Raw genomic sequence first — 18,181 nt, 5'->3', positions numbered from 1 at the left:
TTACAAGATGGACTTTAGCGTGCTGCTGGGCTTTGGAGTTGCATCCGTATTATCTGTGGCGCACAGAAGTGCACCACGGCCTTTCCTGCAGAGGAAAACAGCTGATTTCACAGCAGCTCGTGACATCCAGATGTTGTCAGCAGGGTGCACAGGGACTAAACTTAGGTAGCTGCTGTGCATAAAGCACTTTTATACATTATAGCATTGTTTTTATATACGTATTTATATGTGTCGTGTCATATGCTGTGTTATTCACGTGTTTGCAACCCGATGTCCATAATGGAAAAGCACGAGGTATATTCAGAGCTGTCAATAAAATGGTAAAAATCTGAGAGCCTGGACGTGAAGCAGCTGGAAGAGCCAGGGAATGGGGAGCAGGCAGTGAGCTGGGACCCGTGGCAGTCGCTGGGAAGGCAGTGGGACAGCGGGAGGGCAGCTCCGTGCTCCTGGCCCCTTTCCCTGGGGGGAATTCCCATGGGCATCCATGCTCAGTGGTGGTGTTAAAAAGCCACAAACCCTGACTTGGCTTGCCAGCCTTCTCCCCAGAAGGGATCTCATTTGGAGGGCGATCTTCACGTATCCGATTTGATCTCTGGAAGCAGCCCCGGTGGAGTCACCGCGTTGGCACTTGCACCTCCCGCATCCTCGTGGCGTGGCATCGCCTGCATGCTCTGCCGGGCTCTGCCCCGTCCCCACTCGGGCTTCAGGCCCTTCGGGGGGTCTCCGTGCATCATCCACCAGCTCCAGCTCCCCCGAGACCCTGCACAGAGCCAGCCTTAGCTTCAGGCACGTCCGCTCCCCTCCATCCTCCGAGCCCACCTCCCCAGCCCTCTCCGTGGGCAGCCAAGCTTTGCAGACACGGCGCCGTGAAATTCTGATCCGCTGGTTCGTTTTGTAACCTGTTTTCATCACTGTCTCTCTTCCTAATCACACATCTCTCATAGGATATCACGAGTGTAAGTATGCTGCTTGCTTGGGCTTTTACCCTCACCTTGCAGTGACTTGATTGTTTGATTTAAATGGAGCACTAAATGATCTAAATGCAAGCTGTCTTTGAAACGGTTCCCTCCGGTAACTTTATCGTCTCAAATGCACTAATTAGAGCTAAAAGAGGAGCTTTTACTCTCTTGCTTTTTTTTTCTTTTTTTTTTTCTTATAGATTAATTTAAACAAAGCTTGGCTCTGTTGAAGGTGGTGTTTGTTGACAGGGGTGGGGACAGCGCTCAGCTCTCGCTTTCCCTTCCTCTTACGTTTAATTCTTGCCCTAACGCACAGGGACCACGTTACAAAACCGGGTTCGGTTCTCCCAGGGCTCTGCAGGCAAACGCTTCAAGAAATGAAAGTATTGATCCTTCAAAGAGCCGCTGAGCTGCTCGAAAGCATTGCCTCCGTCTGTCAGAGCTGATCTTCTTGGTGTCTGGATGCACCGCTTGCTAGGACGAGAGGCAATGGCCTCAAGTTGCATCAGGGGAGGTTCAGATTGGATATTAGGAAAAATTTCATCGCTGAAAGAGTGGTCAGGCATTGGACCAGGCTGCCCAGGGCAGTGGTGGAGTCCCCATCCCTGGAGGGGTTCAAAAACCGTGTAGATGTGGCACTTCAGGACATGGTTTAGTAGGAATGGTGGTGTTGGGTTGACAGTTGGGCTTGATGATCTGAGAAGTCTTTTCCAACCTATGATTCTATGATTCTACAATCAGGCACTGGGTGCTTTCGGTAGCCAAATGCTGGAAAAGAAACAGCCTGGCCTTTCCGAGCACCTTTGACACCGACCACGTTGTGGCTGCTCGGTGTCCGTCTGCAGGGCTGGACGGCAGGACCGGAGCCGGCGTGGTCTCCTCGAGCAGATCTGCAAGCTCAGCCTCTGCTGAGGATGCAGCCGCTCCCGGCGCTGCCTGGTCCCTGGCACAGCACAACCCAAATTCTGCAGGAATTTGTGTCCTGCAGGCAGCTGAATTCATTAGTAATATGAAATAGCTTAGATCTTCTACCTTCACACAGTGTCTGGAGACACCAGCAGCTCCCATCCCTCCCAGTCACTCGTCCCCAGTTTAATAGATCCACCTACATGGGTTTGTTGTGGGGTCAGTGCTCTGATTGCCTTTTCATCCCAATCCAGTAGTCTTATCCATGCAACCCCTTTCTAAATGTTCAAACACGTGCAAAGGTTTTCTTGCATACAACATCCGTTACTTCAAAAACATTTCACGGACCTGAACAGGTCCTACGGGGTCAGAGATGGCTCCGAGGATGCCCAGGATGAGAGGGCTCTTAGGGCAGAAGATGTTCTCCTGCAAACTCTTGGCGAGTTATCTGGGGGTGGCTGTAGCAGGCAGCGATGGTGAGCGATCATCTACCTGCTGGAGAGCAGCTCTGCGGAGAGGGACTGGGAGTGCTGGGGGACAACAGGGTGACCATGAGCCAGCAGCGTGCCCTGGGTGCCCAGAAGGCCAATGGGATCCTGGGGTGCATGAGGAGGAGTGTGGGCAGCAGGGTGAGGGAGGTTCTCCTGCCCCTCTGCTCTGCCCTGGGGAGGCCCCATCTGCAGTGCTGGGTCCAGTGCTGGGCTCCCCAGTTCAAGAAAGATGAGGAGCTACTGGAGAGAGTCCAGCGCAGGGCTACGAGGATGAGGAGGGGACAGGAGCATCTCTCCTACGAGGAGAGGCTGAGGGAGCTGGGCTTGTTCAGCCTGGAGAAGAGAAGGCTGAGAGGGGACCTTCGAAATGCCTCTAAATATCTGCAGGGTGGGGGTCAGGAGGACGGGGCCAGACTCTTTCCAGTGGTGCCCAGCGACAGGACAAGGGGCAACGGGCACAAACTGAAGCAGAGGAAGCTCCAGCTGAAGATGAGGAAGAACTTCTTCCCTCTGAGGGTGACGGAGCCCTGGCCCAGGCTGCCCAGGAAGGCTGTGGAGTCTCCTTCTCTGGAGATATTCCAGCCCCGCCTGGCCGCGGTGCTGTGCAGCCTGCTCTGGGTGACCCTGCTTGGGCAGGGGGGTGGGCTGGGTGACCCACAGAGGTCCCTGCCAACCACTCTGTGATTCGGTGACTCTGTGATGGCTACAGAGCTGGGTGGGGGTTTCAGAAGGTGCAGGTTTGTTTCAGATGTCCCCATGTAGCCTGTGAAATAGAAACCGAGCTCTCAGCCCTCCTGGTGGAGGGGTTTGAAGCCCGTGCAGCGCTGCCGGAGGAGGGGGTGTCTCGGAGGAGGACGATGATTTCCAAACTTCACGAGACTGTGACGCCTCTAACCTGTGCGACTCGAGGTCCCCGCTTCCCGTCAGCGCGATCGCTCCCTGGTTCTTGCGGCGGAGCAGCTGGCAACCTGCTTTTTGTTAAAAAAAATAGAGAAAGAAAGAAAAAAAATAATACTTTGCTGAAGAAAAGCGCTCCAAGCTATCTTGTTACTGTTGGGAACGCAGCTCGGCTGTAATCCTGTGTCTTTGGGCACTTGTAACTTCAGCAAATTAGCCTTTGGGATGAAGCTGTTCTCCTTGTTTCCAGTTTCAAGCTGGATGGTTTTGGGAACATTTCAGATTCCCTTTGGCTCTTTTTTGAAGCATGAAAAACCTTAGGTGTTTTGTTTTTGTTTTTTTTTTAATCAGTTAAATAAATTTGAAGGGATTTGATTTGTGCTCGGTTACCTCCCAACCCCCCTGGTCTGATAACGCACCGGCTTCCCCGGGACTCTCCGCGCTGTGTCCCCATCCCTTCAAAGCTTCATTTCAGTCCCCAAAGCGCAAAACATAGGCTCACACGGCTTGTCCAAAGCCACCTGCCTCTGCCAGATCTGATTCATGGAGTTAATAGTTTACAAATCGTGGTGTTACAGAAGAGCGGCGCCGGCTGAGAACCGGCGGGTTGGGTGCTGAGGTTGGTACCTTCAGGAGCTGCTGAAGGGTTGACCCATGCGGGGTGGTTGCCCTTCCCAGCACCATGCCCTGCCTGCATAAAGCTCAGGCTTGGAGCGTGCAACGAGACCTGGCTCCCCCCTAAAACACACATCTGCGAGAGCGAGCCTGCATGACCCCCCGGCTCTGCGTGGCGGAGAGAGATGGAGCTGCACCAGCTTGGCCGTCGGGTCCCGTCCCACCACCCGCTCTGCTGGTCTCTGGCTTTGTGGAGACCTGGTGGAGACCGGTGCGCTATTTCATGTGTTAAATGTGATTTTTAAAAAATGCAAATCTCAAGATTTTTAAATTGAGGAAACCAGTGCTGGATTCCTTCCTTTAATAGAAATTACATTATAAAATATTGTATCATATTTCAAGTTTGCAACTCTGAACCTTTCCGGCTACCACAGCAGCTGCATCTCTTGGCCGCATGCAATGCGCCGTTTCAAATAAGAAGCCTTAACGCTGTGGATGTGATGCTATTTTTTTTTATTTCCTCCTAATACTACGGCATTGTCATCTGCCACTTCAGGAGGTGACGTGGGGACGTAGCAAAAGGGGAGAGCGAGAGGCTTGAGGGTTTCGTCCATTTTGGTGCTGGAGATAGACCCTATGGTGATGTCAGTTGGGATTTGCGGGGTTTAAAGCAAAAATGCCAACTGTGTAAAGCCTGCATGTGGCTGGGTGGGCACAAATACGTGGTTAAAAATTGGGGTGGAGGCTTTAGATGAGGTCAGCTCTGCTCTCTGTCGGAGCCTGAATCCGGGCACCTCATAGGTGGTGCCTTTGTGGGGCTTGGCCGCGACGCTGAGCGGCGATACCTGTGCCATAACCTGTTTCTGCTCTGCGCAGGATGAGGGACACGAGCAGAAAAAACAACGTTTTTGCCCAGTTTCGGAAAAACGAGAGGGACAAGCAGAAGCTGATAGACACCGTGGCCAAGCAGCTCCGCAGCCTGATCAACAGCCATCACTCGTGAGGGACTCGGGGACCTCCCGCCCGCGCCGGTCCCCGCGCCGCAGCCTTCCACGTGCCCGGACTTGGGATTCTTGTTCAAAGAGAATATATGTATTTTTTTATTCGCCTGTATAGCATTCACGAAACCTCCCCTGATGGCGAAATGTTCCTTGTTAAACAATCTTGGGGAAAATGAGCGGCACTGCTTGCGAAGGCGGTGTCAGGGGTCTCCTGTTATAAACTCCTATTTTCAGGGGTTTATAAAGTGGTGGTAAATCCTGAAGCCGGAGAGAAAAGTTCACACCCAGACTATTTTCCCTTTTTTTTTTTTTTTTTGCCTAATAAGCCAAATTGAAAGAATCGGTCTGAACTTCCTCATGTTAACTTATTCAGTTGGAGAACTAATGATAACGAGAAGTACAGGGAGGAGTCCTGATTACAGGTTCTTCTCGTGGACTCCGGTAAAAGGAGCACGCGGTTCGAAAGGGGGTCACCCGTTCGCTCGTCTTGCCAACTGGCGTGTTGGATTTAGGGAAGGGAAGAGGCAAACTGGTTTCCCAGCTTCCCTCTCCTTTTTCCTGGAAGGGCTGGTTCCCACCGTAGGCTGCAGCTCCAGCGCGTCTCTGGTCGGTGTAGCCACCCCCTGAGCTCCGCCTCGAGGACCTGCCGCTGGCTTTTGGATCTGAATGTAGAAGGGCTTCGAGAGCTGCCTCGTTAATTAGATTGGGAAAGGGAGAAGTGGAAGGTGATCTGGCAGGGTGTCCTGCGGTGCTGGTCGGGTAGTGGGAGAGGAGGGATGCTCGGCAGGGACGGTGCGAAGGCAGATTGGGCTCTCCCGGCGTCCAGGGCACGCCATTCAGGGTGTTTTCCCTCACTTTGCACCTCTTTTCTGTGCTGGTGTCCCATCTTCTCTCCCCCCCTGACACCCTGCAATGGGGTAAAGTCCCTCTGCTTCCTTCGAAGCTGAGTCCAAGCCAGGGCGACGAGGAGGAACCTCCTGGGGGATCCCCGACACGGAGGCGGCAGGAGATGCCCCGTGGAGCAGCATCGCTCGGCTCCCACCGGCTCAGAAGTGCCTACGGACAAAATTCCCCTCTGCTCCGCAGGTGCCCGAGCATCCTCCGCTCAGATCAAGGCAGCCTCTGGGGAGGACGGGAACGCTACCAACGGGGCTTTAATCCCAGGGTTCAGGTTACGGAGAGAGGGGACTTTTCGCCCTTATCTTCCCGGTACCCTTTTGACTCTAATTACTGCAGGGGAAAGCTGATCCAGCCGGTTCCCCCACCTCCCAGACCGTGATGGAAAAGGGAATTAAAATCTTCCTGGTGGGTGTTACGGCCCTGACGGTGCTGCTTCAGCAGGGGCACGAGCCAGGCCCGTTTCCTAACCCTCCATTGAAGGCGGTGGGTGCTCCGCATCTGGAAGCGGAGGGGTGCTTTGCTGGCCCGCGGAGCCATGCTCCTTCTCCTTCCCCTCCCTCGGCTCGGCCTCCCGGAGCTGCGGAGGGACAGGACGCGTTCGGATGTCCCCACGTGGCATTTGCAGGAGGGCAGCAGCGCTTGCTTGGTGCGTTGGGTCCCTTTGCTCTCCGACCACCTGCACTTTTTGCTCGGGTGTTTCTTGCCTGGGGAGCTCTTCTGCCCCTCGAGCTCTGGCTGCACGAAAGGGATGGTGCTTTAGCTTCCCTCCTTGTTCCTCAGCAATACCTTTGGTTTTCTTTTTGATAAGGGTGCCTGTTACTTAACCCTGAAAGTGGGTAGGCACGTTAGCGACGAGCTGCTGGGGCTGGTGTCCTGTCCCAGCAGTCTCCAGCCACGAGGACCAGTGGATTATTTTCATCAGTAAGAGGGAAGAACCAAGCCTGGCCTTACGGTTCCTTGCCTTTGGGGAGGGATCAGAGGGTACTTTCTTCTTAAAGCCTCTTTGAAGTACTTATAAGCAGGATGGAGGAGAAAAGAAGCAGCTGAATGAAAAGTTGGTGTTAGCGTGGCCAGAAATGGATCATCTTCACAGCCACATCTACATACGACCCAGCGAAGGCTTTCAGAGGGACAAGTGAAAATGAACTTGGTCCATTCCCCACTGGTGACCTCTTTCCCGCTCTCCGAAATGCTGGACCTGAGCGCGGAGCAGCTTCACCACGGCCCCTGTGAGCCCCATGACCTCAGTTGTGGCATCCCAAATCCCGCACAGCCAAGAAGGAAAGCTGGCCTGGCTTGCCGGACTCCGATAGCAAGCTCTTCCTTGCCATATTTCTGGGGAAAGGAAGTGGACCCATCCTTGTGGTCCTGGCAGCGACGGGAGAGCCCTCAGCCCTCCGGCCAGACATGTCCCACAAGCCGCAGGACCACAGGGCACTTTTATTCCTCCTCCCCATCCCTCGGCGGGGGGAGAGACCTGGGGACAAGAGTGCGAAAGGGGTGGCGAAAGCTGGTGGGATCGGCTGGTTCGAGCATCAGACCTGAGCTCCTACCCCGAGGACGGCGATGGAAATTAAACATCCCAGCTACCCGATGGGGACAGTAACAGGGGAAGCTTCACTCCGAGAGCACTTCAGTTAAGGGCCGTTAAATAGCTACAAGCACTTTAGAATCCTTCGGAATGGAGCTGCTACAGATGCTGGCGACGGCATCGCTGAGCAAATAAAACACTCGGGCACTTCCAGTTTTTATTAGTGGGAGGACAGGCTGTCAAACCCAATTTCTAATCGCTTCTGGCAGCCGCTGGCTTTGCCGCCGGGCGAGGCGGTGCTTTGCAGCCGGGATGATTTTCCTCTCCTCCGCGGTAGGTGCGGGGTGGAGGGAGGAGGAGCGGGCACCGCCGGGTGGCATCGCCTCCGGTCCCCGAGACACGGGGAAGGGGCTCTGTGCTGCCGTCGCTGCGAGCGGAAAAAAGCATCCAGCGCCTGCCACCACCTTGAAACTCCGTTTTTTTCCCCCAAGGGGTGACCCCTGTATTGCATTGCCCACGTAAAAACTCCAAAGCAGCTGGGTCTCAGGGTAAGACCTTGTTTCAGATGCTCCAGCCAGCTCCCAGCCTTCCCCATCCCGCATCTGGGCTCTTCTCCCCATCTCCATCGAGCTTTAGGAGCGACACAGCGTTGCCATGCCTGCCCGGGATGGAGTTCCTCGCTCCTTTAAGCTCGGAAAGGCCAGGATTGGGGTCCGGCAAACCGGGTTCCGGCGCTCAGGACTCGCTACTGGGAAAGCCGGGCTCGGCCGAGGGGTTCGGCGAGTCTCTGGTTTCGGGAGGTCAGGCGCCCTAGCCGCAAGTCGCAGACCGGGATGAAAAATGGCATTTCGGTGCTCTGGTCCTAATTAACTTTTTGTTCCTAGAGATGCAGTTCCATCCCTTCAAAATAAAATTAATCTTTTAAACAGATTGCTCGAAAAGCCCTGGAAGACGTTTAAAATCCCCTCTAAATCTCTTACTAATGATCGGTGTCCTCCGATACGGATGGTATCGCTTACGAGGGAAAGGTTGTTGCTAGAAATTTTTAAGGGGGGGGGCTGGGAAAGAGGGGCAGAACCCACTGCTGTCACTGAAGATTTGCAACCCCCAAAACAGAGAATGCTGCTATGAACACCTCCGTGTACATACACCGAACCTTCCGTAGGTTTTTTTTTCAGCAGTGGCTGTAGAAAGGGCTGGGTTATCCCCCTGCTCTTCCCCCCACCCGGCAAACACATTTCAGCACCAGTGGGAAAAAAAGAAATACTAAAAAAAGAAAAAAAAAAAAAAGACAAGTTTGGCTTCCTGAGAAGCGTCTGCACGTCTCATCTTCTGCATAATCTTCCAGAGTTGTGCAGGCAGCCCAAGGGTTGGGGATAATTTTATAGAAGGTCCCTAACGCATTCGCTTGCAGCCCCGACCACCCCTCCACGTGCGGGCGACGTCAGCGCGTGTGCGTGTGTGTGAGAGAGGGGAGGAGGTTTTTTTTCTGGGTTGGTTTCTGGTTTTTTTTATAATTCCTAAGGCAGGAACTCGAGTCAGATGCTCTTAGCGATTTTGCACTTTGTTCCCCATCCAGCCCACAACGCCAGGCTCTGGTGGCGGGGGGAGAGAAGCCGGAAGGTGGCTTCGTTCGAGGGGCCGTTTCAGGTTTTTTTTTCTTCAAAACCAGCTGCTTTCGTGCCGCTCCGACAGCGGCTGCTCGGGCAGAAGGCGTCGGCGTTGGCGTGCCGGCCCCGAGCTCTTCGCGAGATGCCGGGAGGCAGCGTGGAAAGCGGAGGCTGAGACGGAGCCGGGGCCGCGCCGGTGCCATCGGCTGCTTGGCGGCACCTCCTGCGCTGACGCTGGTTTTTAGGGTGAAATCTTCTCCCCGCCGAGGCAGCGAGGATGGGAAGAGGCAGGCGAGGGAGGTTTGGGGCCGGTGTCCCTCCAGCATCCCTTCAAACCCGTAGTCAAGCCTCAGGCAGAGGCATCTTTGCCCTTGGTTGTTTCCCACCTCTCCGTTTGGCTTTTCCCTTTGATTCTGGGTTGGGTTTGGGGCTTTTTTCGGACCATCGAGTGGTTTGGAGCATCGAACCCCGTGCCCGGACTCCACGGGGTTTCTGGGGTCTGAGCTCCCCGTTTCCGACAGGTCCACAGTGCCCAGAAACCCCGCGTGACTCACGTGCTCGTGACGCTGCTGGGGAGCTCAATAAATCTCAGCGCAAATGGCTTCAAGATGGGCCCGCCTCTGCTGCCAACTGGGAGAGCTGGGCGCTTGAGGGAAGTGACCCAAACACGCCGTGTTCTGGGCAGGGTTCACCCCAAAAACAGCAGATGGGGAGGGGGGGGCTCAGGCTGTGGTTTGCTGCATCTCCAAAGCTGCGGTCCCAAGCCCCTCTCTCGCCTCTGCGGGCATCGGGCTCCTGGGGTCCAGGCTGCACCCAGTTGCTTTCCGCCATGGCTCGTCCCTCTGATTTTATTTTGATGTGAGGACACATCCACACCCCATCCCCACCCCTCCCCGGCCACTGGCTGCCCGCGTTGCCTTTTCTCATTTTCCGGGGGGAGAAGGACGCAATTTTGTAAACTGATGTGGTGAAAAGAGCTTTTTTTGCACAAGTCGTTGCACAATAAGGGGAAAATTCAGTAAATTAGGTTTAACTTTAAAGGGAACTTTTTTTTTTTTTCTCCTTAAAACTCACTAGCAGAGCTACTGATGAAAATTTAAAAAAAAAAGAGACGGACTGATGAAGAAATGGACTGCATGGTTTACAGGTTGAATCGCGTTAGAAATTAGCATGTTGATTTCGACTGTACATTTATCCTGTTGTAACTTCTATTAAACAATACAGCATATAACTGTTTAAAGAAGCGCCTGCGCTCGCTGTGGCTGCCTGCGTCGCCTTTGCCTTCGCCTCACCGGGGGAAAAAACACAAAAAAAATCCTAAATCCCACAAAGACAAAAATTCAACATCCCTTTTGTACAACCGGTGAAGATTTGCTGCTGAAACACCCCGATTTATGGATTGTCCCACAGGGAAGCAACACCCTAACGCGTGCTGGCTCCCGCACCCTGTGTTGCAGTGCCGTGCTCTGAGCTCAAGCCAAGTTTTGCCTGATTTAGTGGCTTTTTTAGTTGATTTCTACCGTAAAAGAGCTTGGTTAAACCCAAGCCTGGAGCTGAAGAAGCAGCCGCCTTGCGCTCGTTGATCACGTCTAGGTTTGAAGATGGGGAAAGGAATCCTGAGCAGGATTTCAGGCTTTGGGGGGCAGAGCAGAAGTAGTGAGCGGCTCATCGAGGCCGAGCCGGGCTTGCGGGGGCTTTCTCTGGGAGATCTTTTTGCCCACTCACATTGCGTGGTATTTATCACCCTTTGCAATTTGATGATTATATTAGCTGGGGTTTTTTTCTGGCCCCTAACTGCGTTGGGACATTAGATTCCCCAAATACCTCCCAGCCCTGGCACTGAAGGTGCTGTGGCCTTTGGTTTCTGTAAGATGTTTGACTTGGTAGCGCCCGGCACGTTGATTAGGAAATTCAAATGACATCAAATCAACATGAGACACAAGAACTGGCTAACTGGGATATCTCAGCATATAATACCCAACGGAGGTGCGGCACTGGGGCATCTCTGTGGGGCTGAGTGATGCTGAGCACCTGGTGGAGACCAGTGACGAGTGGTGTGCCTCAGGGGTCCGTACTGGGGCCGGTGCTGTTTTCAATCTCTTTGTCGGCAACATGGACAGAGCGCACTCTCAGCAAGGGTAGGAGAGTTGGAGATGCTTTGCAGCATCCGTGGGGCTGAGACGTGGTCCAGCATGGTGGGGCTCAGGTGGGAGATGGTGGAAAGAGAGCCTTCCAGTACTTGAAGGGGCCTCCAGAAAGCTGGAGAAGGACTTTTTAGAAGGGCATGGAGTGATAGGACAAGGGGTAATGGCTTCAAACTGAATGATTTAGGTTAGATCTAAGGCAGAATTTCTTCACCATGAGGGTGGTGAGGCCCTGGCCCAGGCTGCCCAGAGAAGCTGTGGCTGGCCCCTCCCTGGCAGGGTTCAAGGCCAGGTTGGACGGGGCTGGGAGCAGCCTGGGCTGGTGAAAGGGGTCCATGCCCATGGGACTGGATGATCTAGAAAGTCCTCTCCAACCCAAACCATTCCGTGATTCTGTGACGATTCTACGATCTCCTCGGACCATCCCGGCTGGCGGACCAGCGAGCTGCAGCCACAGGTAGGTTTTGGGTGCAGGTGTGGGATGCTGTGGCGCGCAGCGATGTTGTACCAAAGACCGAGTGCTGCCACGTGGCAGGGCTCTGCCTATGCCTAAACCAGTGCACAGAGCAGGACCGAGCCCCACCACAGCTGGGTGGCACCCCAGAGCCTCTCAGCTGTCTCCCTGCCACCAAGCCTTTCACCCTGGGTGTCCTCAGGACTTCTGGTGACCCCCCCCAGCCCATGCAGAGCCTGTTGTCCCAGCCCTGGGGACGTGTTGCAAGCCCAGCATTGGAGGATGGTGCCGGGTGTAGCCCCATCCATCTGAGAAGAAGTCCCTGGAGCAAACCCTCCCCAGGAGCGTGCCCAGGCATCTCTGGAGAAGAGCAAGTCGGGACGGTGCAGCTGAGGGGGCGAGCCACAGCCCCACACCTCCGCTCGCACCTGGCCTGATGCTGTGTCACTGGGTAGATGTAGAGAGCATGCCCTGAGCCCTTGGGTTGCTCCTTATTGTTGTCCATGCCTTGTTTTTCTCATCTTTAAAATGTGAGTTTCTCATTTTGACATCTTCTGTGGGGCATTGAGTTTCTGCACCAGGATGGAGGCCAAGCAACAAGTCTTGCTGGGTTATCACCATCAGTACAGCTTTGTGGGGTCCATGAGGAAGAAGGTCCAGCACAGCCTTAACGTTCTTGGACCTAGAGATGCTCCTGCCCTCTTTGGTGAGACAGGACCTCTGGAGGACTCTGGGCCAGACTCCTGCTCAAAGCAGGACTGTTGCTAACGCTAGATCAGGTTGGCTGTGGTTTTATGTGACCAAGTCTTGAAAAACCTCCAAGGATGGACATCCCCCACCTCTCTGGTGGCATGTCTCAGGGCTGCACCGCCCTTCCAGTGAAGATTTTCTTAATGTCCAACCTGAACACAGCTCCCAAAGCTGATTTGGTGTGCTCACAAAGGACGGTAACTGTGTGCTGATGGTCAACCTGGTTGTCACTGTCACCACGAGGTCTGGTCCAAAAGAGCTGATACTCAGCCACTCAGTTCCCACTCTGTGACTGCTTTCTGGGGTGACACCAGGCAGACTGTTGTACTGGGGGTGATGAAGGTGCGGACTGAGGACTGTCCGGTACGTGGGACGTGATAAGATGGCAAACCCACAGCTTGATGCGACACCTTCCAGTCCCAAGCCATTGTTCTGTCCTGGGGCAGCACCGTTCTTGGGACTGCTGAACCTGGCTCCCTTAAGGAGGAAAATCCCATGGGCTGGAGACAAGCTCATCTGACAACTTTGCTTTCCTGCAACCTCAGCCAATCTCATCAAGGAAGGAGGTGAAGAGGTAAATCAAGGTGAAGGCAAGAAGGGACAGAGACAGGAGGAAATAAATGCTCAGGAATATCTGTTGAAAAGTACTTGTCTCGCCTGCCTCGAAGAAAATAAGGAGGAAAATACCTCCCTGCTTGTGGTTGCTTGTGGGTTTGGGATTCAACTCTGGAAAACAGCTACAGCAAATGCAACAAGAGAGAAAACCTTGTTGGGAGATCGCTGAACTCTGAGTCGGGGTGGTGGCTGCAGGCAGGAGGCTGCAGAGGAGCCAAAACCTTCCCAGCCAACGCCCAGGTTGGTTGAGCACCAGATAATGATGGCCCAGACATCCCCTTCTCTTTGCTGGCTCCTGGACACCTGTTTGGAAGCTTTTCCAGCATCTCACTTCCCAGATACTTGAAAGGCTCCGTCCCTTGTCCCACCAGTGTTTATCTCAGACCAGTTTGCACTTGCTTTTGTGTCAGCTCTTCAACTTTATTAGCTCTTTCACCTCCTTGGTGTTGTCTCTGTTGATACGTGTAGAAAAATCACCCTGTCTTCTCAGCTGGGTTTTTTCCTCCCCAGCAAAGCCCAGGGGCTTTAGGCTCCCTGTCCCATTCCATTTTCTGGTTACCGTTTCACATAGATGTTCCCATCTCCCATCCATGTTCCCATCTGAGCCTTGCTTTCAACACGGTGGACCAAAAAGGTGCGTGCTGCCAGGACTGACACGTGCACGAGCGTTAATGCTTCACTGTCTCACCTGGCAATGTCTCACCAGATACTGAACGCCCTCTTTCAGTGCTGTGACAGAATTGCTTTGTTGTAGGCAGTGACTTTCTTCTCGTCTTTCTTTCAGGTCTTTCTTCTCGTTGGCCATGGTGAGATGAAGGGCTTTTTGCTTGGTGCCTCAGCCCGCACTTTGCTCTAACGGCTCTCACCCTCCTGCCTTCACTGTGGCATCTTCTGCCGTGGGTCAAAACCAGTTCTGGCAGGGTAGGGAAGATTGTGTGAGATGAGTGAGAGAACGTGGCCGTCTTCAGTGTACTTCTTCCCACCTCTGAGAGCAAGGAACGAGTGGGCAGATGGACACGGGACCAGAAGGACCACCAAAGTTTTCAGGACGGAAGAGTTTCAAGCAAAAGCGAGGGAAGAAAGCTGATAGAGACAGCTGTCATCACATGCCCAGAGAGCACAGGTGAAGGAGGTTGTTAGAGCAGATAAATAAATATGAGAAGGGAGAGGAACAGATAGCCCAGAGATAGCATGACCTGTGATAAGGATGGGTGAGGGAAATGAAGCAGCTAGGGAAGGGATTGCACCTCTCCTGGCAAGAAGACTGGATGAAATCCAAGAGGAATGAGCGCAAAGCATTACGTACAGGGGAAGAAATCTGGGCAGGGAGGCACGGGAGGCGGAGCGACCGGATTCGGGATGTGAAACTGGGTCAGGCAGGGAATTGCTGAGCAGTTGCAATGCCAGGAGAGGGCAAGGATGGTCAAGCTGGAAGGCAACGAAGGGGAGGGTGCTGGAAGCATTGTGCGGTGATGCTGAGTGATGGGGAAGAAGCAAGATGGAACCGCCTGGTGCAAACAGGACTTTTCTCCTTTCCTCCTTGATGCTTCCTTGACGGAGCCCTGGCCCAGGCTGCCCAGGGAGGTTGTGGAGTCTCCTTCTCTGGAGATATTCAAGACCCGCCTGGACAAGGTCCTGTGCAGCCTGCTGTAGGTGACCCTGCTTCGGCAGAAGGGTTGGACTAGATGACCCACAGAGGTCCCTTCCAAGCCCTACTATTCTGTGATTCCTTGGTGTTTTGTCCAAACGCACCGTGGTGCATCCGATCCCCAGGTGGGACCGGGCAGCGTTCCTCCCGGTGACAGCCCCTTCATCTTCGCTCTGTGCCATGATTATGAGGCCCACGTGGCTCCACGGACCTGCTAATTGCATTCTGTGGGGCAGTAATTGAATGAAAGCTCACAGGAGCCATAGATCAAAGGCAGGCACCCATCAATATCTGCCTGCCCCTGAATCTGATTAGCAGGGAGAAGGCATAAATCACAGCTGCCCCTCCCTGACCCAGCAATACTTAATGCAGGTACGGAGCCCGGGCCGGTGTCAGGGAAATCTGATTTGCTCACGAAAGGTTAAGCAACACCGTGGATGAAAAATTATTGCAATGCCTTGTCTTCTCGGCAGTCATTCATCTCCGCGCCGCTTGCTGTGGGACGGAGGGGCTGCCCGAGCAGGCTTTGGGAGATGATTACTCAACGTCGCTGAGATGTGTGAAGTGTTAAAAGACCCCCCGGCGGGGCACGGGGCAGTCGTTTGTATTCATTAGCCGGCCTGCTGCAGACGTGGGCTCGCTCTTTGAGAGGGCGCGGAGACGTGAGCTGGCTGCCCAGGTCCTCGCTTGTGGCCCTTGGTGAAGTGGCAGGACCTGATTTCTTCTCCGTTGGTGGCCCCGGGGTGCTTGTTCCTTCACCGTGCAGTGGACTCCTGACCAGTGAAGGTAATTCTGTTTCTCTTCCATCTGCAGTGGTGGTAACAAAACCATCCCAGCGGGGCTGGGCAGCTGCTGGCTGTGGGGAACAGGTCATGTGGAGACCTGGAAAGAGCCTGAACTTCAGGCTTTCTCACTACTGTCTCCTTTTCAGGCTCAAGCTGTGATGGTCCCTAGGACTGTACAGAGTATAGGGGATGCTCTGCGGCCCCATCCCACCCCTGTCATTTGTAGCTCTGGTAATCTTTCTTCACTATGAAGTGCAAAAGTCCTGGCTGAAGGCAGCGCTTGGCTCTTCTCCTCCTCAGATCTTTGACACCAAGCCTTCACTCTGCCCTACCAGCCCCTGAACAAGCTAAAGCCTTGAGTTTTCTGCAGCAGAGCCTGGTGAGTGACTGGATCTCCAGGTAAGTTTCTGTTCCCATCCATCCAAGAAAGGATGGGCAACAGCCCCTAAGCTGTCAAGTTTGGACAGGTCTTCCCTACCTTCCTGCCTTTTTGCTCCTCCACTTGTCCACAGCATAATGATTCAAATTAGAAGAAAACCACAGAAAACAGGGGAAATGACCTTCAGGTGAATATCGTTGACATTGTCCATGCTGAGGGAGGATTCTCCTCCCGCACCACTCCCAGCCCCACCTGAAGCTGCAGCTTCTCCTGCTCGCTGCAGCAGAGCTTTGGGGCTTTTTGAGGTAGTGAGATTTGTTTTATAAGGGAAACATCACTGGGAACCTAATATTTATTGTCCAGATTTGCTTTTGGTGAGTATTAGCCACAGACCAATGGGTTGTAAAGAGGAAGACCCTGGCTGACATTCCCCAGGGGTGAGATAGGAGTGTAACTTCATCTCAGCTGGGTCCCTTCCTGATCTCAGCTGCCCTCAGCTCCACCAGCTCATGAGAAAGCAGAAAGCTGTGTGAAGAATCTGAAGCAGCTGCTGGCAGGGTAGGCCTGAGCTGGTTTCTGTTGAAACTGTGGCTGTTGGAGGTGGAAATCCCTAGTTTATCTGTTGAGGACCTGCTTCTGGCCTCAGCATCATGGCTTGTGCTATGAAACCCCTCCAGGTCTCATGTTCATCTCTTGCTAGGTACAGAGGGGCATGTGTCCACTTGTATCCATCTGCTCAGGGGGGTTGAGGGCAAGATATAAGGTAGCCTGCAGTCACTGCAGTTGGAAAAATGTGTTTTTGCATCAGATCGTTGACAGGAGGTGGAGCAGAGCACGGTGCAAGAGCCTGAGACCCCGAGTTAAGCACTCACTGTGTGTCTGTGATGATGAGGACTCAACCCTGTCCTCCCCGTCCCATCGTGGTCTGTTGTGTCCCACGGAGAGAGATCCCCCTCCAAGGAATCTTCCTTCCTCGCTGTGGAAAGGTAGTTGCTTCAGAGGTGGCCAAAACTTGGCTGGGGAGTTGACATCCTTGGTGGGGCTGGTTGGGAGGTTTGTTGCTCGATGGGCAAAACATGCCCAGCACGTCAGAAGCACGAGGGTGTTGCCAGGTTAAGGGGTGGGTGCAGCCAGCCAGGGGTGACACAGCCCTGCGACCTGTGTTTCTGTTACTGAGGACCTGGTCAAAAGCCCCCCAGAGCTGCGATGCAGCGTAGAACAAGCCCTTGGTGTGCAGAAGCGATGGGAGCAGCATGGATCAGGATGCCCTTTGTTCTCCACAGGAACCACCAGCTTCCCAGCAAGGGATGGCTGCAGAGATGCAGCGAGGTTTGACTTTCTGACCTCCTGAGCTGTTTCATCTCACCAGCGGACCCAGGAGGAATCAAGCAACTTGTCAGCACAGCCGCACGCTGTGCACTGGTTTCTGCTTTGGTCAAAAATCACCATTCTCCAACGTTGCTTGGGAGAAGACAACTCCACTGTTCACCTGGCAGAAGGGATGCAAAGCCAGCTCATCCTCAAGCGCAGACTGGGCTACACGTAGCCTTCAAGGTCATGTCCTGGACATCTCTGCATTGAGAACTTCACTGTGGTGACCCACACAGGCAGAAAATCCCCATGAACAAGCAGTCCTGGGGATGACTGCCCACCTAGACCCCAGGAGTGGTGAAGCTGCAGCTTTCCTGCCTGGCTCTGGTGTTCCCCGACTTCAGGAGAGGTTTGTGAGCTCTGTCTGCAGGCAGACCAGCCCAGGGCTGATGCACACGTGCGGTGGCATGCAGGGGCAGATAGCATCTCCCTGGGGTTTGGCCCCAAGGCGCTGGAAGGAGCGCATGAGGGTGCTGGCTTCATCGAAAACCCAGCCCGGTGTTGGACACTGAGCACGGTATATGTCAGGACTGGCCTTTTGGGGTTACCAGGGCAAGATTTCCCCACCACTGACTTCAGCTTAAGACCAAACCCTTAGTCCCAACCCAGGAAAACATTTCACACCTGCTCGAGTGCTTTCAAGCCTCTGGGATGCTTTCCCGGGGTAGGGCTGCAGCGAGAGCCCCGAGGCTATGTCTATACCAGCAAATTAAACAGTTCCAGGGTTCAGACACCAATTATCCTCGCTGTTGAATTATTAGCGCTTGCCCAGGTAATTCTCCGGTGTGGTTCGGGAGCGTGCGTGGCCCCAGACCCTTCCCAGTAGGCAGGTTGGACGTGGGCACCCTGTTTTGGCAGGCAGGAGAGGTCAACGCAATGGGTGAGGGCTTGGCCCTGCCAGATGGCCTTGGGGCCAGAGGATGGTCCCAGACACGTCCGTGCAGGTGTAACCCCTGTGCTTCTGCGGCGTGGACGTGGTCAGCCAGGCTCTCGTTTAGCAAACCTACAGCTCAAGTCTTTGCAGCTTGGATGGTTGGACCAAACACGCAGCTGTGAATACCTAAGTGATGATAATTAATTATAATTGCAAACATTCATATTAATTTACAGTAGCATCTTGTTTTT

General features: G+C 53.9%; 1 protein-coding gene across 5 annotated transcripts in view; it reads left to right on the top strand.

The window, feature by feature from the left end:
* The window catches only part of EXOC6B (exocyst complex component 6B), a 368,403-nt gene extending 358,274 nt beyond the window's left edge, over window positions 1-10,129 (top strand). For all 5 annotated transcript variants that reach the window (XM_075420231.1, XM_075420229.1, XM_075420230.1 and 2 more), the window contains one exon: window positions 4,745-10,129. In XM_075420231.1, coding sequence (XP_075276346.1) covers window positions 4,745-4,871 — 127 coding nt within the window. In that variant the 3' untranslated portion in view covers window positions 4,872-10,129. The remainder of the gene's footprint in view (window positions 1-4,744) is intronic.
* Window positions 10,130-18,181: the final 8,052 nt, after the last annotated feature.

This window comes from Opisthocomus hoazin, chromosome 5 (genome assembly GCF_030867145.1).
Source record: "Opisthocomus hoazin isolate bOpiHoa1 chromosome 5, bOpiHoa1.hap1, whole genome shotgun sequence".
In the NCBI taxonomy this organism is placed as follows: domain Eukaryota; kingdom Metazoa; phylum Chordata; class Aves; order Opisthocomiformes; family Opisthocomidae; genus Opisthocomus; species Opisthocomus hoazin.
Note: the sequence above shows the minus strand (reverse complement) of the source record. Positions and strands in the feature narration are given on the sequence as shown.